We start from the raw sequence: 23,358 nt of genomic DNA on the forward strand, positions 1-23,358 counted from the left end.
GGTTGGTGTTTTTTTTTTTTTTTTTGAGGAGGGGGATACTTTGTGGCTTGATAATAATGTGAAATAGAAGCCATGACCTGTCCATTTGTTCCAGGCAGAGTGCAGGAAAAACTAAAAGAAAACAAGTGCCCCTGAACTTAAAAAAAATGTAGATTAGTGTAGCACTGGGTAAGCAGAGTTCACCCCTCAGGGGAGCTGGTGGAGGATAAACTTCTTTTTACAGCCCCAAAACTTTATGTTCTTTAAAAAGAAATGCAGACAACAGGATGTAAAGCTTCTCTTCCAGTCTCCAATGCTGTCAAACCCAAAGGTTTTACAGACTGAGGTATGTCTCTGAATACTTTTATTTAATCTTTCTGCCAAATTCTTGCTGACACAGAGACTTTAGAGTAGGCAGACTTGTCTAGTTCAACCAGCAAAATCACATAGGGAGGACGCAGTTAAATCAGTAGCACACAGTGGAACTAGAAGTGCGAGTTCTCTGTAACATAAACATGGAGCATTGGCTGAAGTTGAGCGGGGTTGTAAATAATATCCAACTTAGGATACAGAAAAAGCCACTCTAATGCTTTTCTTAATCATGAGAAGCATGGCATTATTTCAGTTTGAAGTGTATACAGCTTCTATTTCAAAGCAGAAATGTCTAATTAAAAATTAGCAAGTTGGAAAACTGTATTAAATACTTAATGTGACAGTTGAACAATTTTTATTTTCTTCTGTGGAAGAATATACTGGGTAATGTTGAACCAGTTGAATTTTTGACAATTAGGTAGGACTTTTAAAGAAATCTATTTGAGTAGTGAATGGAGAGGGAATTGCAGAGTGAAGATCACTTTATACATCAAAGCTGAGATGCATGTTTCTGGGCTGGCTGGTGTATAAGACACCTTTGTTTACAGTTAAGCACTGGCTTACAGTAAGTTTGTCTGTAAGACAGTCATTTGAGTGGCACTGATGTGAAGTGTTAATTTGGTACTGGATTGCCTGTTATCTCCTTTGTGAAGATCTGTTCATATGGACAGTAATACTCTGTATTATCCCAAAGAATTAGGACTCCGAGGTCCTGCACGTGTAAAATGCAGCATTTTAATTTGTTCTGAAATTATAGACACTGTTACGTACTGTTTTTAGAAGTCTCTTTCATGTTTTTAGATGACCATCAATTTTTTTGGTCTAATGCTTTTTGGGGTACTTAGGTACAGCATGTGTGTAGCAGTCACCTTAACCCCCTGGCAGCACAGGGCCCTGTTACAGCAGATGAGATAATCTTGTTTCTGTGAGGCTGTGCTGACAGAATTATCAAAGCTGCCTTTCTCAAGCTGACTTTATAGACAATATCATTGCTAAAACACAGGCCTTGCTCAGACTCCAATCACTACAACAGCACAAGAGCCTGAATTTCTGTTGCACTGTAAATAACATGATAAATGTGACTAATAGCGAACTTTGCCTGCTACGTGTTAGTTTTCCAAATGCTTCTCTTGTAGGAATAATCTGAACTTTGCATCTTCAAAGGAAAGAATATTTATAACAGCACCACCAGCAAAATTTCAGAGGTGCTGGCAGTTTTGGAAAGTGAGGTTTAGCTAAACTACAGAATGGAAAGGCTTGATGACTCAACCACTTGCTTAAACAGGATGAAGCAATAACCTGCCTCCTCAAGGAGTCACTGCCTTGGCTCTGCCTAGGTCAGCTTACTAATCTTTCAGGAAAGAACCAAACTTACCATTAGTTCTGAGTTCTTTCCTTCTCTGCTCCCCCCCCAAACAAGGCATTGTAAGTTACGCCAAAGTAAGGGCATATCTGGATCTGGTAGTACAGTGATTTATTCGTGTTTGGTTTGAGAATAGTGGAATGGGAGGACGTTGTTGGAGATCCTCTGAAGTAAGGAACAAAATTAATACCATTTGAGAAAATGCTTTCATCAGAATTTCTGCTTTGTTGGTAAGAGCTTCATTTGGAGATGTTAAATCATGCAAAAACCAACTAAAATGTCTTGACTTCTGTGATTGATACTGATTCCAGCTTCAGTATTGTAGTTATTTGCTGCAGAACTGCAGACTAAGGATTTATTGATTTTCTATGTATATATATTTAAGAGAAATTGATAGGGATAAATCAAGTAGAGTGAATGGTCTTCGGATGAAGCCACATGTAATTATAGCTGATTCTGCCTTGACTTTTCTGTATATTGTTGAAATTTCTTTTTAGTGCAAGACAGACTTGGAACAATACATGCATATTCAACTAATGTAGGATTACTTGCTCCCTTCTGTGCTTGGTTGGTTTTTAGTTTCCCCCAAAGCCTTGTGTTAAACAATTTGAAAATAAGTGACCTTTGTAGGTGAAACTTGCTTGCCTCAAGTAGGCATTCTGCTCAGTTTTCTTCCTGTAGTGTGTTTAATCAACTTCTGTTTTGATGTAAAGTGTAACAGTTTGTTCCTAGCATAGAGATGAGGTTGTAATGAAGTGGAACTGATCTGAAGGGTGGCTGCTCTTCTGAAAGCAAGAACTAACCAAATACTAAAATGAGTGTGCAGACTTGGGTACCTGGAAAAAGGAGAGCAGGTGGCTTGTGTGAGGAGGAGGGCGTGTGACTCCTGAAACTCTCCTGTCCACTTTTTGTTCCAGCGTATGGGAATGGAGTCTGGGCAGCACTTCACGTGCAGCAGGCCTTTGCTCTCACCCAGCTGCACTGTGCTTCAGTTTTCAGTGGTGTGTGCCTATCTTTCAGTGTCTGGTCTTGATGAGATCTTTTACTTACAGTCTCCAGTAGGCTTGAGCTTTAGGCCATCCTTAAAGTGTAAGTGTTCATACTTGCTTTTCTTTCCTACTCTCAAGTCCAAGGCATATCAGCTGGAGCAGAGATCAGATATCCAGACCTTGTAAGAACACTAAGTATAGCAATCTAATTGAAATGGGGTTTCATAAAAATATCTGCTCTCCTGGACAGAAATGTTAGCAGTTTTTGCACAGGTTTAGAGTAATAATAAAGACTTTTTAATAGAAACCCTCTGTAAAGGTTTTCAGATACAGTCTCTGTGTGTGTGGATAGTTAAGGGAAACGTATTTCTGTGCTGTCATCATACACCTCATAGGTCAAGCTGGCTGTTTTTTTAGCTGGCTGGCATTTGCTGTTGATCTAGAAGATGGTGTTGTCAGGAGTCATTTAAAGGAATGTCTTAAAACAATTCTAAATAACAATGTGGCTCAAGTTAGGCTATGCAAACCTGTTATTCATATTATAAGCAGGAGAGAAAACAAGCTGGAAAATTGTTGACTTGCACAACAACTTAGGTGTTAGCATCTCCCTGTGGCATAGGCATGGCATAGAGCCTTTTCAGTGGATTTCTAATGTTCTGGTTTTGTCTATGAAACATACACATCCTGGAACTCTTGGCTCTGTGCAGTAGTGCTGTTTCATGATAAATGTGTATGTGACTGCTCAGAAGATACTTGGATGGATTTTTTTTCTTAGCTTTAGTCTAATGGGAATTAGCTTTTAAGAAGTAAATTAACTTCTCCTGCGCTTGGTAAATCCAGCTACATTAATGACACCTAGGATGACACCTGTCTTTCAAATTCCAGCAGTTGTGTACAGTAGGCATCTAAAACTTGAAGTCTCTTTGCAGGTGAGAGAAATAAGTGTGTGTAGAATGTGATTCATCTGACCTGTTTTTGACACCTGCTTCGGGATGGGATAATCAGTGGTGTCTTAGAAACTACTCACCCTGATTAGATCTCTTGAATGCTGCTGAGGGTGACCATCTCAAATGCAGACAGATGCAGGTACCCATTGAATACTTGTCTAACTCTTAAGAGTGGAAAGAGGCATCAAACGTGGATGACAAAGTGGAGGTGGCATTTGTGTTACACTGGGTGACAGATAAATGTGGCTCTGTGCTGCAGTTGACTATGGGCAAAGCACTGAATATTCCCTGGTGACATAATTGCTTCCTTTTACGTGTGGGTTTCCCAATCAGGGTTCTTCCAATTCTTTTTACTATCCTTGTTTTTCCCTTTCTTATAACTCTTCCTCTCAAAATTCAGAACTTACTGGGAATGGGTTTGTTGTGGTCTTTTAACAGATCTTATTCAGCGTCCATTTTAACCTGGGTAGTGTAACTGTGCTGGATTCTGGTCTGATGTGATACATGGCATGCTTCTAGCAGTCTAGTTAAAGAAGGCTGTTCAGGAAACATTTTACCTTGATTTCTACCAAAATTACATGGCTGATGGTAATTTGAGCATATATTTTGAACTTACTGCTAAGAACCTTAATTCTGGAAGCATAACTTTCAAAACTTCAAGCAACACTGGCATTCAAAGGTTTTCATCAAATGAATATATTTTGTAATTCCAGTGATTTGGACAGGTAAGTAATTTGAACACCACATTCGCTTTGAAAGAAAAGATTTGTGGGCTTAGTAGGCACGATGTGGTCCACAGTAACTTCAGATATTTGCTTAATGGCAAATGCATTGAGGGAGGGGGAAGCAGACCTTCCTCCTGTAGTGTGGGATGTTGGAAAAGGACTGGTTTCAGTGTGTGTACACAGAAGGGTCCATGTGTGAAGAGTGCTGCAGAAGGAAATGCCTCAAAATAGGTTGTGACTGTTGTTGCCTGTCTTTAGGACTCTCAGGTGAAATGGTGCACGGGAACAGACCGTGGTCTGGGTAAACTGGGTTGCCAGGTTAGGTGAGTTGCTGGGTATCTGTGTTCTGTTTGAGACTGTTGAAGAGCTGGTTTTGGGATCTGTGAGAGAGAAATCTGAAGGAGCATTGGCAGTGTCTAATGATGTCCACCTCCATAGGCTTAAGGGATTGTGGGGAGCTCCTTAAGAACCAAGGCAATACCAAAGACCTGCAAGTTCCTGGTTGGTGTGTTAAGACTCAATTTTCCACTAAATAACTAATCTGAACTTCCAGTTGTCTGTCTCCAGGTATGCCATGAATCCTATGACTGTGCAGCTACAGAATATATAGAATCAAGGAGCTCAATTTTTAGCTTAATTCTAGAATAATGTGATGATGTTACTCATAAAATAGAGTAAACTCTATTTCCTCAAGTTTCTCTGGTACCTTAATCCTCATACTAGTGGCAATTTTAGGGACTTTGGGCTAGTGCTGCTCTCCACTTGTTTGCAAAGCTGAACTATGGCCATGGCTAGGAATTTGTCTGGGAATAAACCAAAAATCAAACAAGAAACCTGCAGCCTTGTCCTCTGTCCTTTCAAAATCTGCGTCCCTGTGCAAATCTAAGGAAGTGTTCACAGGTGTAGCTGAGGAGATGGCAAGTGAAGCAGTACACAAAGATGTGCAGCACTGCACTGAGATGCAGCTTGCCTGTTATTGTGCAACCCTTCTTACAAATTGTCTGAGCTCAGAAAATTTGATTTGTTAATGTCTGAAGTGCTGCCCTTATTAAGAAGGAGTAATGTGTGGAGTGCTGGAAATTAGTTGCCAGGCTAAAGTCAAACCTAAAGCTTCTACTGAAATGATTGGTAGAATCACTGCTAAAGATGGGTTTGTCTTTATTACTTTAGTCTCCCTTCAAAATAATTCCAATGTCCTTCAGAGACTTAATCTGTTTTAAGTGTTGTCTGTTTGTCACTCCCCCGGTGGCTTTCAGGAGTGTGTGCATGTTGTTGCTACGTTTTGTCTGAACTTCTTGGATAAGCTTGTGGAGCAAGACAGAACATGATGAAAGATGAAATGGAGAGCTTGGGGAATACATCTCCACAGAGAGATCATGTTACTTTATGATAATCTCAGCCCTAGTTCTCTAAAATCCAAGATGTACAGCTGGGTCCTGCATGGAGGAAAGTTTTGGGAATCGTAACTGACCTCAGTGAAGTAATAGGACTATATGGAAGTCACAGTGTGGGATACAGAGAAGAAGAGTTTAGAATGAGGATTTTTGGTGTGAACTGGTGCTGAAACAACAAAAATCTAAGGTGCAGCAGATATCAAGTGCTGGCATGGCCTGCTTGCTCTGAGAGCTCTGTAAGCCAGCTGGATGGTTTATCCAGAGGCCTTAGCCAGGACTTGGGCTCCCTAGACTGGTTTTGTGTTGTACTCTGTTCACTGGCTGCACAAAACTCAAACACTAATTTACTAAATTTACTAACACTAATTTACTAATTTACTAAAGAGGCTGCTATTAAAAAACTATAGGAGCTCATATTTTTGAAAGCTTTGTACTGTAATGTAGCTTAAAATACTGGAAGAGTTGACGTGCTGTGGCTGTCTGGGTGAGACGTCAGGCTGCAAAGTTTGGATGCCGTACATAGCTCTTCTAGGGAGCTATGGGCCTCGTTCTGCTTAGTCATTTCTGTTGATGCTCTTTTGCTTTGGGATTGGTGAAGTCTCTTGGCTTATATAAAGGCAGTTTCAGTGAGTGTGGGAACATCAGTAGCTTGATGTAAACTAAACACTGAAACTGGAAGTGCAGCCCATGGTACTGTGTTGGCTTAAGTTTAAGGCAGTGGTAACTTTGTCCCTTTAGCCCTTACTGAAGTAGAACTGAGTGTGTTGTGTGGCAGATCATGTGGAAAGGGAGCCATGGAGCTTTAAAATCTGTTCTGGATTTAAACAACTCTGTTGGATTATGGGCCTTTAGTCTTCCTCACCTCCCAAATCAGGTATTGGATTTAATCCCAGGTTCAGGACTGGGATTAAAGGAACTGAATGTCTAATTTATAAGCAGACACTGGATTCTGTTCCAAGTATGTTGCTGCTTGGCAGCTGCCCAGGTGTGTGCTGCTTTGGCTGTCAGCTGCTGCTTGGTCTGCAAAGGGCTGTACCTGAAACTGCTTCTAGACTGAGTGCATGTTCTGGATTTTTGTTTTCTTTTGCTGGGTAGAAAAATGCCTATTAAATAATCAGAAATGCAAAAAATATTGTCAGAAATGCTAAACCACAGACTGTAATATATAGTAGTTGCAAGTAAATGGCATTTAGTTAGGCATGGACATGATGGAAATATGTTAATGTACTCATTCATGTTTAAAAAGTACAGCATATCTTTAGCTGAAAAAGAAATCTCAAAGTAAAGCTATTGGAAAAATAATCTGTAAGGATCCAGTTCTTCATAGGTGTCTGGCTTCTCTGCTTTTCCAGGACTTCCAGGGCAATTCTTCAGCAGGGCTTTGTAGAGGACCTGTGCTAAGAGCTTGTTCCCTTTCTCCCTGCCTGGAGAAGGGAGCTGAATCCTTTGCTCTACCCACGTTTGTCCAGGGAAGCTCCTGTTCAGGCTGCAAGCAGTTAATGCTGTGCTGGGGGGGACTGGCAGGCGCAGGGAGCAGGTGTCCCCTGCCCTGGGTGCAGCGTCAGTGACACCGGCCTGGCAGCAGCCCTGTGTCACTGAGCCGTGTGTGTGCGGTCCTTTTGTGCCCGGCCTGCATCGCTGTTCCTTTGGGGTTTTGGTGCATGGATTTCACTCCTGTGTGGGGCTCAACTAGTGGAGAGAGGGGCAAGAGACAAGTGGTACTACTGGTTAACTTTTCTGGTACACAACACTCGCTATATCCAGGGAAAAAAAAACAAAGCCAAACAAACCCTTGGTGTTTGCAGGTTTTAATGAGTAGCAGCTACTGGCATGGTAAAGCAGCCAAGGATGATGCTTTTCATGTCTCAGTGCAGAACTTTCCTGAGACTTCCTTTTTTGTCTGCCTGCCAGCCATGTTGTTTAGTTTAACATAAATAATCTGGAAGGAAAAGCTCATTTTTAAATTGCTGTTGGTAATTCTGCATACCTCTCATGGAGAAGGTGTATGAGCTTTTATTCATTGTTTTTCCTAAGAGTGTTTCTGCAATCAGCAGCTGTTTGAGCTGTGCTTCAATACTGCTGTCATGGAAGGAAAATAACCTTTTTACAAGCTGAGACTGATGGCACCTCCTGTGAAAGAAGTGATGTGCTCATTTGCTTTACAGGCAACATCCACTAAGCAATCTTCTTTAACTGAATATTTTTGTTAATGATTGTCCCTTTCATACAGTTTACAGATGTTCTACATCAAAGGAGTTGGCATCCAGGAATCTTACTCCTCCTCCCAAGCTCTCTTGCAATATAGTGCTACATGGTCCTAGGTGGGAGTCAGAGTGTAAGAACTGTCTCTCTTTGGGAATAAATACACAAAAAATGTTTTGAACTACTTAGAGATCAAGTTGTTTGAGGCTGAGACAGATGTAGAAAGAAATTGAAATAGCACACATTAAGAAGAAGAGAAGAAAATGTGTATATTGGCTTTGGAAATAATGTGGCATATTTAAATAGAGAGAAACATTCTGAATTTTCCTGTCTTAAGTTCTGGCAGTCTTTAAAATCTTAGCAGTGAGCAGTGATGACGTGAAAACAATAAAGAAGCTAAATGTGAGGAGTTTGAGTTACAGCAGTTCACACAGAACTCTGCACAAATCCTTTTTTCTCTGTGGAAATGCAGAAATGATGGCACTTGTGTTTCACAGGCTTAAATTCAAGTTTGAAAGTCTTAGGTGAGATAGTAAAACCTATTATTTGAATTCTTACTTCTGTAGTTACTGCAGTGGGTATTCTGTATTACAGTATTAATAATATCTGAAAGGATAATGTAAATGTCCTGAGCAGAGATGGCTTGTTTTTATAAGAAATAGGCAAACTTTTTAAATTAAATGCTGCCTGAAAAAGCAGGTTATATTCAACTACTGAGGTGGTGGAACTTTTAATAGACCATGCTGAAGAAATGTTTGTATTAAGGAGGTAGTAAGAGACTGGTAAAGCTCTCTTTTAATATGAGATGCTCACCTAGGCTATCTGCCCATTCAGCTAAGATTAAGTAGTTATTCAAGCTTGTGCAGCTGTTTCCACAAAGTTTCATAGATACCAGAGTCTGAAAACTGATTTGCTTAGAGGAGGCATGGCCATGCTGTAGCTTTTGGGTTTGAGGTTTGCATCTTGGTTAGAGAGCCTGTGATGTTGCCTTTTCTTTCAGGCATTGTCAGGAAAAAACGTGGCTGGGCTCAGTACCCAAATCTTTGTCTTGCACCTTGGGTGCACTGATGACTGACCTTATCTCCTGATTGCACCCTTCTGAGTAGCTCCTAGAAAACCCCTTTCAATATGTCCCTTGAGATTTTAGAATTGAGGCATCTTTGTGGGTAAGTTTAACTAAATTAGTAATTACTAAAGTTGATATTCCTGCTGTCTCCCTCTTCAGGACCTTGGTGTCCTTCACGTGAGCTGAGCACTTTGTTTTCCCAGTGTGAACTTAGACTCACTCCTCTGTGTAGAGCTTGAATTGATTCTTGTTACCTTTTTCAGCCACACTTTAAGTAGTTCAGAACTTAACTGGCCACCAGTGACTGCAAGCTTATGGGCAAATCAGTTTGGACTTAATAGCAGCTTTTTCTCCAGAAAGGTACAAGGCTCTCACTTGAAGTTCCTCTAAATGTGCCTGAGGGCATTACAAGGCCTTTTGAACTTAAAGCTTTTAGGTTACAAAATGGGAATATATAGACAAACTTCTGTGGAGCAGAATAACGAGGACTGCTTAGAGTCTGACAGGTTTTAAAATAAGTATGGTTGGGGTTTTTGTGTGTGTGTGGTTTTTTTTTCCCCCACAATAACTACCATTCTTAATTCAATCTGGAAATTACTGACCATTTGAAGGAATGACTTCTTTTCCCCTTCCCGTATCCCAAGTACCCAAGATCTGTCAGGACTTTGTATGTACTGTTGGAAATGCTGGATGAAGAATTTGAATTTGGTATAACTATGGCATTTAATACAGTTTCTGACCTGAAGCTGTCAGTTAATAGATGTTCTCACCTTCCTACCCCTACCACTGGATTATAGGCAAAACTCATTTGAAATGTTTAATTCCAGATCTTACAGGGTTTTTTTTCCTGGAGCAGGCTGAAAACACAAGTTCAGTGGAGTCTAGACCCAGCTGTGACTTGTGTGTAGCTATTTCCAGAGAAGCTCCTATCTGGCAGTAACTGTATGAAATAGCCTATACACTTAGAGTGCTCTATAGCTTATCATTGATGGAAAAAACTGTGAAGCAGAAGGAAGAAATAAAAACACACAACTCCATATCTGAGCAGCATAGCAGTTTATCTTCTATGTTCTCTTGTACTAGTTCAAAATATAGTAAATCATTATCTCAGAATTCACTGGCACGGGCTTCAAATGCTTTCAGAGTCTGGAAGAAAAATCATTTAAACAAAGTAGAATGTTGCTTTTAAATAAAAATATAATGTGACTTTGGTCTTCTGTTAACATTTTCTAGAGTTAAAGACAGACTTTAGTTAAGCTGGCTCCTTGGGGGTCTTGTAAAGCTCTTGTATTATTAGAAATCCTGTTTTCTGACTTAAACGCTCATTGGTATCTAGTTTAGGTGACCATGTCCCATAGCTGTGTGTTGTTGTGGCCCTTCTGCTCATGTTATACTCTCAGAATTTTACGGTCAGACATGGTCCCAGCTCTGGCAGAAGTGTTTGTGGTGGGGGAGCTGAGGGCACTCACGCAGGCCATGAGAAAGTGCCAAATGTCACGGGTTTTTTGGTCGTGTATGTACACAGGAGCAAAACCAGCCAACGTGTATTCTAGACGCTTAAAGTTACTCTTAAATTCTTTTTCCTACACAGAGCTCAACAAAAATCCAGTGGAAGGCTTTTCTGCGGGCTTAATAGATGACAATGATCTTTATCGATGGGAAGTCCTTATTATTGGTCCTCCAGATACACTATAGTAAGTACTGATACTAATACAGAAATGAATGAACTCGGATTTACTCGTTCTAGTTTGCTTCTAGTGAATAAAAGCTAACCAAAACCTTGTGCTAAATCAGGTAATGCTCTTCTATTGCTAGCAGAATACCTGTAAATAGCTGGATTTGCTATGTAGAAGTTCTAAACTGCTTTGCTCCCCTGGGAAAATGCAACAGTGATCTCTTTGTACTTGTATGGAAAAGAAAGACAATGGGTGCACTTAGAGACAGCTTCTGTTTTCTTTCACATGTAAGTAAGGCAGATAAAATCCACTATTTGCTGTTGCTACTGGGAGGCTGCAGTTCAGCTGATAGTGCTATGTTAAACCATTACAACTTCATGTGTGTGATGGTAGGAAAATATTCAATTCAAGTGGGATGTAGTTGGAGGAAACCTCAGCAGTCCACAGAATTAGCTTCAAATCCTGTTACATTGAGATGGGAGAACTTCCAAGTGAGACCTGGAGTACTTGGGGGTGATCATCTACTCCAGTTTCTGGGAAAAGGCTCTCTGCCCAGGAGAGGTCAGTTTAAAGTGTACTCCAGAAGATGACCTCTGTTCTCTTCATTAAGCTGTTGCAGTGGTAAACTACTGATACAAAAAGCCTAGTGACATTTACTTGAGGTCAGTTTTGGTTGCAGCATGAAGTTCTGTATGTCTGTCAACAGACTTCGAATAAGTATTTAAATGCAATAATCAAGTTGCTTGGCTTTTCCTCAAGGTCACTGTGCTGTGGTTCTCATGTCTTGCATGCGGTGGTTTCTCCAACTTCTGTTGACTTTTTCTGAACATTATATTCTCATGGCTATTTTATAAATTCTGTCAATAAATAAATGCTGCTTCTAATTGATTGTCACCTTGGGTATTAAAAGTTGCAATAGTGGTTGTTTTAACTCCACTTTTATAGGGTCCTGAACTTTTTTTGAGGCTTTTAGGTAAGAAGCTCTCTTCTGTTCCAGTCCCTGGTTGCTGTTTTTCAGAGTAGTATTACACTGAACCCTTCTCCCCTGGGCTGTTTGATAAGGATGGTCACATATAATAGTTTAACTTAAACAATATTCAAACATCAGTCTCATTCCCACTTCATTTATTCTGAGTTTACTTGAAAAGACTTTAGACTTAGTGCATTACTCTATGACAGAAACCCTTTTGTAAGGAATATTGCTAAAAATGGCATTGATCTCCCTTAATTGACAGCTGCATTAAATTGATTGATACCTAATGTATATCCACTTTAAAACCTGTATTTATATGCAGGTTTTCTTATATGCAGGGATGCCCTACAGCCTAGTAGCTTTAGGATCTGCTTCTTTAAAAAGGGAAAGAAGGACTTTTTCAGTTGGAAGGAAAGGGTTTGACTGGTTTGGGGCTATCAACAAATGCAATCTAGCTCTCCTTTGTCTTGACATTATGGATGTTAAAACAGTGTTTCTGGAATTCTTACCTCTCCTGGGATGAAGGATTCTTTGGAAACTGCCTGCCATTTCTAAAACTTGTGAAAAATAAATGCTGTGGGTTCAGATCCCCTCAGCTGCTTCAAAGAGCCAAGTTACTTAAAGGCAATGCTTTTCACAGTTGTTTGGTTTGAGGGGGGGGGGGGGGGGTGTTTGGTTGGTTTTGGTTTTTTGGGGTTTTTTTTTACACTTGCTAGAACTGCAGCCCTTTGGTTAATGGTGGTAAAACATGTTCTTTTTCTCAGTAGCCAGTGCACTTTAGAGACTGCTACTCCTTTACAAATACAGGAAAAAATTTACACTAACAGTTTTTTGTTCACCACTCCTTTTGTCTGTGTGGCTGCTGAGGAGTAGCTTGTCACACTGTGAATCTCATGCCATCTTCTTTGGAGGTTTATATTCCACTTTTTGTTCTGCCTTGGCAATTCCAAATTTTGTTACAACCTTCAGTTAGAAGAAATGACAGTAGCAGGACAAATATTATTGACATTAGCAAAGTATTCCATCTGTAAGCCTTTCCATCTAATACAGACCTTCACATTTTTCAAAAGGCACTATTCCTGGCCTGTAACTCCACATAAAACCTGGATGTCTCTTGTTTATTATTGTTTTCCAGTTGAGTGGGTAACTAATGCAGAACACCTCACTGTCATGCCTGAGTCATTTCAGCTTAGTGTTGAAAAGGTGGCACTGGAAGTCTTTTAACATTTGCACACAGCCACACACATCTACACACAGCCAGAGCTTTCTGCATTTTTTCACTGGGGCTCACTGCTGCAGACTGAGACACAAAATTAGGACTGAGGCCTCTAGCAGAGGAAAATGGATGTCTGCAGGGCTGGACTTGAGAAAGGCAGTTATTGGCAATACCTTTTTTTTTCCTGTTAATAAATGTACTGTGAGGAAAAAAATACAAGTTGTGATTCCAGATGGTAAATTCCTTGGCAGTTTTTTTGATTCTCCTCCCACCCCCATGGTTCTTCCCCTCTGGAACATCTTCCTGGTTCTAAAAAAGATCATGCTGGGGAGCTGGCAGTATCTTGTGAAAGGATCTTCTGAATGTAGAAGCTCTTTACATTGCATATGGAAGTATTGATACTGTTAATTACCAACATGATGTTGTGTGAGGTGTAAACTTAGAAAATCAGTAAGTTCTGATCTTCAGTTTAAGCTTACAAGAAACTCTACTAAGATATTTTTGATTCCCCAGTGAAGGTGGTGTTTTCAAGGCTCATCTTACTTTTCCAAAAGACTACCCACTGAGGCCGCCAAAAATGAAATTCATCACAGAAATCTGGCATCCGAATGGTAAGAAATGTCAAAGTTTCAATTTCTTTTTGCAGTTCAGAACTAAAATGCAGAAAGTGAAGACAAATAGAATACATTTCTGTTCATGTTAGAAATTTGAAACTCTGCTTTTACTTTGCCATCCTCACTTAATAGAGATGTAATTACAATGGCAGAGTTTAATAGTGCTACTCTGAGCACATAAAATACTCTTAAAGTATTTTCAGAAGCTGTTCTGAGTAGGTTCTTGCATTCTTTGTAATTGTTCAGGGATTTTTTTCTTAATTTTTTTTCCCGAAGTGCAAAATTCTAGTCTGAGGAAAAGCTTGACTTCTATAGCTGCTTTTTGTTATACCTTCAATTATTTCATCTTGCTGTTACTGACTTGCCAGTTCAGTATAGAAAGCCCAAGGTTGTCCTCATCTAGTGAAGCGTGAAAAGAAATCTTACAGTCTCTCTAAAGGAGACTTCTCCTAATGTCTCATTTTACCTATGGACTGATGGAGATTGGATGGGAAGGTGAAATAAAACAGAAGATGGTTTTACTGGTAAAGAGAAATGTTCTTCAGCTTCAGAAACTGTAGATGTTGAAAGATGGGAGGAGACAGTGCTCCCATCAAAAGGACAGGGAATATTTTAATGCTGTGTCAGTTTCAGCTCTGGAAATACCAGAGTACTTGTCAGGCACTTTCTAATTCCAGCAGTTTAAATCATATTTCAGTATGTTCCAGTAATATCCAGCTGATGCTGTTGCTGTGGAAAAAAGTCACTCTTGAGTTTGCTGAACTTAACAGAAAAGGCTGTAGTGGAAGCCTGTCTAAATAAATTTTCTTGAGAGTTGCAGTGTGATGTTAGGCTGAGTCCTTCCTCCCCTCCCCATGTGCCCTCTCTGTCAGGAGTCCAGGCACATTCAGACTTCCACCAAGCCCTGCTTATTACACTTTAAGTTCTGCAATAGTTAATTACTTTCCTTCTTTATAAAGTGTTTTCACTAACAGTGTTTCAGACTAGCTGGAATGAAGATGAGCAGTTCATGACTGTCCTGAAGAAATGCCAGCATGTTGTTCATGACTGAAATATGCCTTGTTCTGTTTTGTAGTTGACAAGAACGGCGATGTCTGCATTTCAATTCTTCATGAGCCTGGAGAAGACAAATATGGCTATGAAAAACCTGAGGAACGCTGGCTTCCCATTCACACAGTGGAAACTATAATGATTAGTGTTATTTCTATGCTGGCAGATCCCAATGGTGATTCTCCTGCTAATGTTGATGCAGCGGTAAGGCTTTCCTTGGTCTGCCAGTTGTCTCCAATGTAGAAACCTTGCAATGGAGTTCTGTTTCTGGTTTAGCAAACAGTAACTTTGGGAAGAACCTTTTCTGTTACAGGCTAAGGCTACCATTGTGTTGGGAAAAGCAGTGATGTTGTCAGACAAAACTACTAATTAGCCTTGGGAAGTTTCTTTCACTTCTCTAGAGCAGTCTTCCTGTCCTGTGGATTAGAGCAGTGTAGGTCTGTGCTCTGAGAAGGTACTCAAAAGCTTTACTGGGCATCTGACCTTCAACTTAACAGGGAGGGTTGTCCCAGACTAGACTGGCTCAGGAGTGAGGAAAAATGGTCTGATTTACAGCCAAAGACCAGGGTGATTCTGCAGGTGTGAGATGGAAGGGTTTGATTCAGCACAGTGTTCTGGACCATGGCTTATGCTGTGTGTATGTATAAACACAGCTATCAGCTCTCTAGAAGAGCTGTATTCAGAGCAGAATATAAGAATGAGGCTGAAAAATGTGGTGGGGAGAGAAAAAAGTTTCGTTTCTGCAAGGGCATAGGGGGACAGACTTCAGGCCCTGCTCATCTGACATAAGTGACATGCTCTTGAATTGCAGTTCAGCAGTGAGTGTTGTCTTCTCACAAAAGAGAAGTTCTAGCTCTTCTAGCTGTGGGAGTGAGGAAGAATGAGATGGGAGTTGTGAGATGCAGAGTTTTGTAAAGGAATGTTAACCTGTTCTGTCAGCCAAACTATACCTTCCCAAAGTGGGTGGCAATTTAGTACTTTCCTAGAGCCTTTGATCTGCTATGTTACGAGTATTTTCAAAGGTGGTTGAGCTCTCTGAAAAATCATTATGAGAACAGACTTATGTGGAACAAATTTAATAGGAAGAAAACAGAAAACAAAAAGTTGCAGTGAACAATTTCTTCATTTATCCTTTTTAAGTGTTGGACGTCCCGTTTTGTGTCATGTTGTTGGTGGAAGCAGACACCCAGGAAATATGGACATTTCCTGCTGAGGGCACCAGGAGGAACAAGTTAATAATGAAATACTAAAAGTGCAATTAGAATTCCTCAGTTCACAAACTCATGTATGTTGAATGTAGCTGGCCTAACCCTGGAGAAAGCACATATTTTTGAGTTCCTGACATCACACTTTTTGTATTGTGACCCACTCTGACAGCTACTTCAGGAGTGGGTTTTTATGTTTTTTGTTTTTTCCTTAGGAAAGTTAGACACAAAATGAATTTGCCTTAGGGTAAAGGTCAAAAATGAAACCAGCTTTTTCTAGCTCAGCATGAAAGAATCAAACAATCCAAATTTGACTGTGAAGACAGTAGTGAGACATCACTTTGGATGCTAGAAACTATTTTTGACTGTGGCATTACATGTTTCAAGGAACTTCTGAAGTGCTACTGGAGCAGTTGGTTCTCCTGCTGGATTGTAGATCTCTTCATGTTAGCAAAACACATACTCAGGGTAATGAAGAATCAGCAGTTCCTCTGTTTAGTACAGCAATAAAATTTGGCACTTACTATAAGATACTTTGTCTGCTGTCAGTGGTTTCTGGTTTTAAGTGAGTTTAGTGAATATGGTGTTACAGGCAATTTACAGGATTATAGGAGCAGGGGATATACCTGCCTTCAGGAAAAATGAGCTATGCATGTTGGAGTACTGTCTCTTGGAGTGGAAGAAAAATGAGGATCAGGAACCTGAACAGATATTTTGAAAAACAAATAGAACAGTTCATACCTAAAATTTCATTTTTGGTGATTCAGCTGTCAAATTGGAAACTTTGCTTGCTATTCAAATCTGAACAATTCATAGAACTACAAACAGAAAAAGTAGAAACAAAAACTAAAGCTCTGAAGCTCAGAGGGCACAAATTCAATGCTTTTCTTGGCTTTAAGCCATCTTGTGTAAGCTGTCCTATGTCCCAGTCCAAGGAACCAAATGTTTGCTGCATGAATTGCTGAAAAAGAACAACTAATTAGTAGCCTTATTTGTGCTTTCATAGGAAAGTTAAGATATGCTGGTCTCTCCAACGTGCTGATTTGTTTAAGCGAGCTTGGAGGTGATGAATGTTAGGGTATGCCATTTATCACTCAAATGTACTACAACCTTCACTCCAGGTGGGGGTGAAAAGGTGTTGTGTGCTAGATTGCATCAGATGAAACAATGTGGGGATTTTTAACCCCTTCCCTCACCCCTACAGTAACAATATATTGCTTGTATCAGAAACTCAGAAATGTAGAACTTCATGAAATAAGGGGTTCTTTATATTTTCCCCACCACTTCTGACTGGAAGGCAGTACCCAGCACATCAGTCTTAACCACACCTGATGCTCCTGTGCTTTCATCTGAGCTCCTTGTGAGCCTGGCACAAAACAAACCTGGCTGCACTTTCTCATGTAGGTTTTTGTGATACCTTGATGTGTGCATCTCTGGGTTCAGACTTCCCTCTTAGCTATCTTCCTGCTCATCTTTATCTTGGCTCTTCATCTCTGCAGTTCTGAAACCAGATCCCTGTCACAGAGACCAGCCCTGTAGGTGAGCTGAGTGTTCTCCTAAGGTCTTTCTCACAGAGCCAGTATCTTACAGCTATATCTAACTAGGAGGTGTTTGCTTTCAAAGGACACTGCTGTGCCTCTTCTAGATACTGTGACTTCTGTATTTCTGTCCTGGAGTGTCCTGGCTAGATTGAAGGGAACTGAAACTGTCTTAAAAAAATCTCAGAGTAACTGCTGGCTCCACAGTACCTGTATACCTTTTTCACCACTGCAGTTAATGACACTGTCTCTAACACATAACAACAGCTTGTGGTCTACAGGTTGAGTTTGCTGCTACTTTGCAGGCTGAAGCAAATAGATTTTAGCATAGACAGTGTGAAATACTGGTAAGCCACCAGGTTAGTCTTGGAATGTGCCGAAAATCCAAGGGGAAAATTACATCCTCACTGTCTTGTAAGCAGCTGGCACAGAAAACCCAGAGTAAACTTCAGAAAGTCCTCAATACCACAGATTTTCAGTGAGGAGCTCAATGATTGTAAACAAATTTAGGTGTTGACTAGATGGCTAATGTCTGAAAACATAAACAACAAGAGTCTTCCTAGAGCTTTTACAACTCCTTGTTGTAGGATTGACATCTGAAAGCTGTCTATTCAATTACAGAAAGAATGGAGAGAAGACAGAAATGGAGAATTTAAAAGAAAAGTTGCCCGCTGTGTAAGAAAAAGCCAAGAAACTGCTTTTGAGTGACACTTATTCAGCAGCTAGTAGCTTCACTTTTTTCAGGGTAAGTATCCCTCTCAAGACAAGTCAGTTACCTGAGTTGAGGATTTCCTGCTTAAGTGTTGCTGAACTATTTTTCTCCCCCTCAAAAGCAAAAAGAAACCCCCAAACCTTTCTTCTCAGCTGCATGATCTCAATGGAGCTCTTTGCCTGTATGCAGTACTAAAGACTAAAAGAACTTAAGTGCACTTGACAGCCTGTTCTGCCAAAATTGGGGAACTTCTCTTGTATTCTTGTGTTTGATGCTGTTCAGAAGTTGAACTTCTCTTTATCAGAATTCATCCTGCTTTATTAATGGCACTTAGAGGTTACTGGAGCTGTAATAGTAGGGGGTGACAATTCCTTGGTATTCATTATTGTGAAGAACACTTATTAGAATCTTAAAAGCATCTTGAAAGTCTTGTTATCTCAGGAGTTGTGGATTATCTTGCAGATGTTGGTGGCATGTTGCACATAGGAGTTAAATGAGACTTCAGTGAGATTGCCAGGAACCACTGAGAAGGGTTTGTTTCAGGTATCTGTGGGAGTTTTAACAGAAAGTCTCCTGGCACAGCAGAAAACATCAAATTGAGATATTACCAGTCAGTAATATCAAGAAAGGTGGTGTTCTCTTCAGCAGCCCAAAAAGGCTTAGTGAGGAAGGCTTGGGAATAGCTTCATAAAAACAGCTGTGTTCTGCTTGGAAACTGAACTGTGGCATATCTGAGAGCTTGGACAAGTTTTGACCTGAGAGTAGCTGACGTGATATTTGCATTTTTTGCCACCCTGTTAAAGAGCTTCTGACTCAAGATACTTACTCTAATTTACACAATCCCATCTCAGTTTTAATGGGACTTTATTTTTTTTCATAACCTCTCATAGAAAGCTGTGTATTAAAGCCTGGCCCTTAAATCCCTGGCCTTTGGTCATTTTATCTTGGGTATGCCAAGGAAAAACTTCCTCCATGAGCTAATAATTTCCCACTGTTGCTTTTCAAAGCAAAACAGAACTTCATGTTGAAGCTGCCTTTTCTTAATGGTTGGTTTGGCAAATAAACTGCTCTGACCCATTTGGCTGGCAAACCCCAAATCCATATTTACTGGTTGCCTACAGCATACATAATTCACAGGGACAGAAATGTGGCACTGTATGTAGTTCAGACTGAACCAGAGCAGCTTACTACATTCTTTGGCTGGGTAGTTTTTTTTAATCGCAGTTGTACAGGAGAGAGTTCCTTTCTTACCCTTTTGTAAACATGGTGGGGGGGTTGGGGGAAGGCTCCATCTGTGACAAATTAGTTCTGCAGTCCCTCTTTGCAGAAATGCTTTGATTGAAAAGAACTTTCTCCTGGAAAGTATGGATTAAGCACGAAAAATGCTTAATATTGATCAAAAGACTAAGCAAAGGAACAGAAAGTCTTGTACAACTGCCTATAACTGGAGTGCAAGAATTGTTAATGTTGCTGACTTTTTTTTTCCTGTCTTGGAGAAAGGGAGTAACTGTGAGTAACACTCCAGAGTATCCTTAACTAACCTCAGCTCTGTTGCCATGTTGAACTTAGCTATAGTGAAACAATGGTCTTGACAAATATTTTAAGTAATTGGCTGTGTTGCTTTTCTGGAAGGCAAAAGCTTTTTTAAGTCTGGTGACTCCTCCCAAGTGAGCGATGGGCAGGGAACTGGATGAGAAGGGGCCACAGCTGGTTTCAGACCAGCCCTGTGTGACTGGGGGCTGTGGTGTCAGTGCTTGCTGAGCACTGCTGTGCCACTTGTACCTGCCTCTCACTGTAAGTAATGCACAGACTTTTCAGTGCTCAATCTGCCATGTTTAGCCCTGTGTGTGAATAATCAAAGTTTTACACTCTGCGCACTTGACAAGCAACACGAGTTACAGGAGCCAGAAAGTCTGATAATTGAGCTTGGACACAGTGTGCTGAACTAACTCCAGTCTTTCTCAGGTGATGAGTTTGGATTTATCCATCTTCTGTTCAGAGGTATGTGAAGCTCTTGAACAAGTAATAGTTAATCTTCTTGAGCTTGAAAAACTAATTAACATCTTGAAAATAATTGTGGGTGAGGAGGGATTTATTTTAATACCTGTGATTTCTTTGCAGGTCTCCAATTGAGAAACATGGCACTGTTTTTTTTCCTGCACTCTACCCACCTATTGCTGGACTTCTGTTGTTACAAGTTGGCAAACACTGGCTGGAACTGGGCTGCAATAAAACATGCCAGTTATCAATGCTGACAAGAGCCTAACAAGTGCCAACACAAGATGATTACGCATTTTGAAATCTAATGAACTGCTTTAACCTTCAGGAAGAATTGTAAAGATGTGTACATAGCACAACATGATCCGGATAATATATATACTGTTCATGTACATCCACAAATACACATTGTACCAAATAATGCTGTCTGTAGTTAGGGATAGAATTGTGTAAATTCTAAAGATTTTAGCAGGTTTTTTCTCTCCCTATTCATTGTTTCCTGAGTTAAAAAAAACAGCAACTTGTGAAGCATGTCAAAACCAATTAGAATACTAAGTTGGTTTTTTTGGTTTTGTTTTTTTTTCCTCCCACTTTAATTTTCCTTTTACCCACCAAGGCTTAAAGGCTTAATTAAAATTTCTTGCTTATTAAAGTTTAGTATCTTTTTTTTTTTTTTTTTTTTTTTTTTTTTTTTTTTTTTTTTTGGTTTTTGGAAATGTGGTCCCTTTTATTTTCCCCATCAGAACTTACAATTTTCATAATTAAACCCTGAAAGGATTTGCTATCAATTACTTGTGTCTTCTTTTATGATGACCTTTGTAGTCTCAAAGGTGCTTTTTTTTCTTCCCACCCCTTTTTTAAACCCAATTATTCATCCTTCTTGAATTTGGTATAGCAATAAAACTGGCCATGGAGCACCCTTGAGCAGCCTGATGGATTTTTAACTTCCAAGAACTTGAGTGCTTTCACTTGGAAGTTTGGTTGTTGACTAAGTTAGTCCAAGATAGGAATGAGCTGCTTTTTATGGGTGAAATTTTTGGTTTGCCTTTTTCATTGCCTGTTTGTGGGGTGGGGTGTGTGGGGGGGAGGCTTGTTTTTTCTCAAGGTTGAGTTCAAGCATGCACATCTGTAGGCTTTCAAATGACTAACTTCTGGGTTTGGTATCAAAAATAGTTTCCCTCCTTTACTCTTTTCTGTGGCCCTTCATCTGCTTTGCCTTCTACTTCAGAGTTTTCCTCACCTAATGTACAAAGAAAATGGCGATGTATATTTTCATGTAATTTGATTTTTGGAATTCTGTCACCTTCTGTAGTGAGTTCTTCCAAAATATAATTTTTTCCAATAATGATGTGTCAAACTGGCTGTCTTGAGTATCACAATAGGAAGGGTACAGTTGTAGCTGGAGCACAACTTACCTGAACATCATCAACAACACAACACTAGCAAACACTTGAGCAATTGGACATGCTGTGCTTCATCTTGAATAATGCAAGGGCAAACAAAACACACACCTTTATCCCTATTGTAACCATCTCTGGCCCTCTAGTGAGCAAACACTCATCTCAAAGTATCTGCTCAAAACAGTTTTCAAGCCTTTGACCAAAGACACTTTGTAGAAGAACTTGAAACTACTCAACTCTTTTCTTTCCACAGCACAGCATAGCTCACTAATAAATCAAGAGTTCCAGTGTCAAAGAGTCAACTTTTAAGAAGCCTTCAGTCCTATTTGGCTGGCTGGACTTCATTTTATGTTGCTGTGCAACATGCACATGTTGAAAGGCACATATTGCAGGTGTTGTGAGGGGGGCTGGGTTGGAAGGAGGTGACAGTTTTTACAGGCAAGGCAGCCCTAGAGGACAAAAAGGCATTTAATGTAAGAAGACTTAGAGGGAAGGGTACTACTTCCTCCTGTGGGTGGTTTAGATAAACAGGTATGTTTGATATATATATATTTACATATTTGGAAATGATTTTTTTTGTGAAATCATTAGTTATATTTGCTTTTAGATGGCTAGGCTGCTACTGCAGCCAGGCAGGTGCATGCAGTACTTAATCCCCCAGACACCAGAGGTGATTTGAGTTCCTGTTGGAGCACTTGTCCAAAAGGTCTTCAGAGAAGGTTTCTTTCCTATCAGCTGACTCCCCTTTTCCACTTAAAGTTGGGACTGCAGAATTTCAGTGGCATGGTGTCATTCTTTCCATTAAAAAAAAAAACTGGAAAAAAGCTGATCTTATTAAACCTACCAATGGACTTACTCCCCCACAGGCTGACCTTCCTTTTCAATTTCCACAGTGTGTCTAGAACTGAAGCAATTCCAGGTATTTGCTGCTTTCCTCAAGTTCAAGAGTGGTCTCTCTTTTATCTTCCAAAGTACCACATACAGTACTCACAGACTCACCTGTAAATTCACAAAATGGTTCAAAGCTTTATGTCTATGCTTTCCAGAATTGCTGCTTTGATCTTTAGGGGGGGTAGGCCTGGAAATGTTTGTCTTGCTTCAGTGGTATGGAAGAACTGGGAATTCCACAGCACTGCTCATTCCCCTCTGTAAATTCAGATATACATTTGGCTTACCCAGATGGTTTGTGATCCCACCTGACCCAGGTACTCCCCAGGGAGGAGTGTTACCGTGGGATACTGCTAAGATCTACGAGCTGCAGGTATGGCTAATGCCCAGTGACTGAATGAAAGAGGCAGCTCAGGGTCTGGAGCCAAGTGTCCAGGTTGTAGGAAGCCTTTGGCAGGCAAGGAAATGGCCTATTTCAATTTTCTGTGATCACATTTAGCTCTTTGTTCCTGCTCCACACTGAAAGGGTCACTGGTGGAAAGCTGTTAGTGATAAAACCAGATGGGAACACGACTGAGGAGCTGCAGGATTGACACGTAGTATGAGGATTCCTGGTGAACAAGGAAGTAAACCAGCATTCCTTAGTTTTTCTTGTAGCAAGACTTTGTATCTGGTTTGGTTTGTGCAGGGTGCTCAGTTATCACTGTGGGTTCTCATGGGGTTTGTTGTCCTGGCTGAGAGTTTGAGCTGATTTTTGCCCAAACACAGGGAATTTGCCCTGCATTCCAGATATCTCTGCGTCACTGGGGGAAAAGAAAAAGCATCAAATAGTAACGAATGTCTAACTAGTGTGGCCATCTTAATTGCTTTCTTCTATTTCTCCCTGCTGCACCAGAGAAGATCCCTAAAACTCAGGACTATCAACTGTCACTCTAAAATTCCCTCTGCTGCAATGCTTGAAAACACTTATTGGAACGAGATGATCAATAAGCAGAGCACATGAATTCTGAAGTGATTAGAAATGTATTTTGGGCTTTGGGAGGCCGATGTG

At 40.3% G+C, this 23,358-nt stretch overlaps 1 protein-coding gene across 2 annotated transcripts in view; it reads left to right on the forward strand.

Annotated features, from left to right (window-relative positions):
• The window catches only part of UBE2G1 (ubiquitin conjugating enzyme E2 G1), a 25,709-nt gene extending 4,345 nt beyond the window's left edge, over window positions 1–21,364 (forward strand). The window contains exons 2-7 of one of the 2 annotated variants that reach the window (XR_005954797.1): window positions 10,629–10,731; window positions 13,416–13,513; window positions 14,592–14,770; window positions 17,931–18,054; window positions 19,987–20,022; window positions 20,143–21,364. Coding sequence is in view for 1 of the 2 variants with exons in the window: in XM_041463598.1 (XP_041319532.1) it covers window positions 10,629–10,731; window positions 13,416–13,513; window positions 14,592–14,770; window positions 17,931–18,017 (467 nt within the window). In the remaining variant the exon portion in view is untranslated. The remainder of the gene's footprint in view (window positions 1–10,628; window positions 10,732–13,415; window positions 13,514–14,591; window positions 14,771–17,930; window positions 18,055–19,986; window positions 20,023–20,142) is intronic. The other variant, XM_041463598.1, reaches the window with a different exon arrangement.
• Window positions 21,365–23,358: the final 1,994 nt, after the last annotated feature.

Source organism: Pyrgilauda ruficollis, unplaced genomic scaffold, assembly GCF_017590135.1.
Source record: "Pyrgilauda ruficollis isolate IOZ18807 unplaced genomic scaffold, ASM1759013v1 scaffold168, whole genome shotgun sequence".
Lineage (NCBI taxonomy): Eukaryota > Metazoa > Chordata > Aves > Passeriformes > Passeridae > Pyrgilauda > Pyrgilauda ruficollis.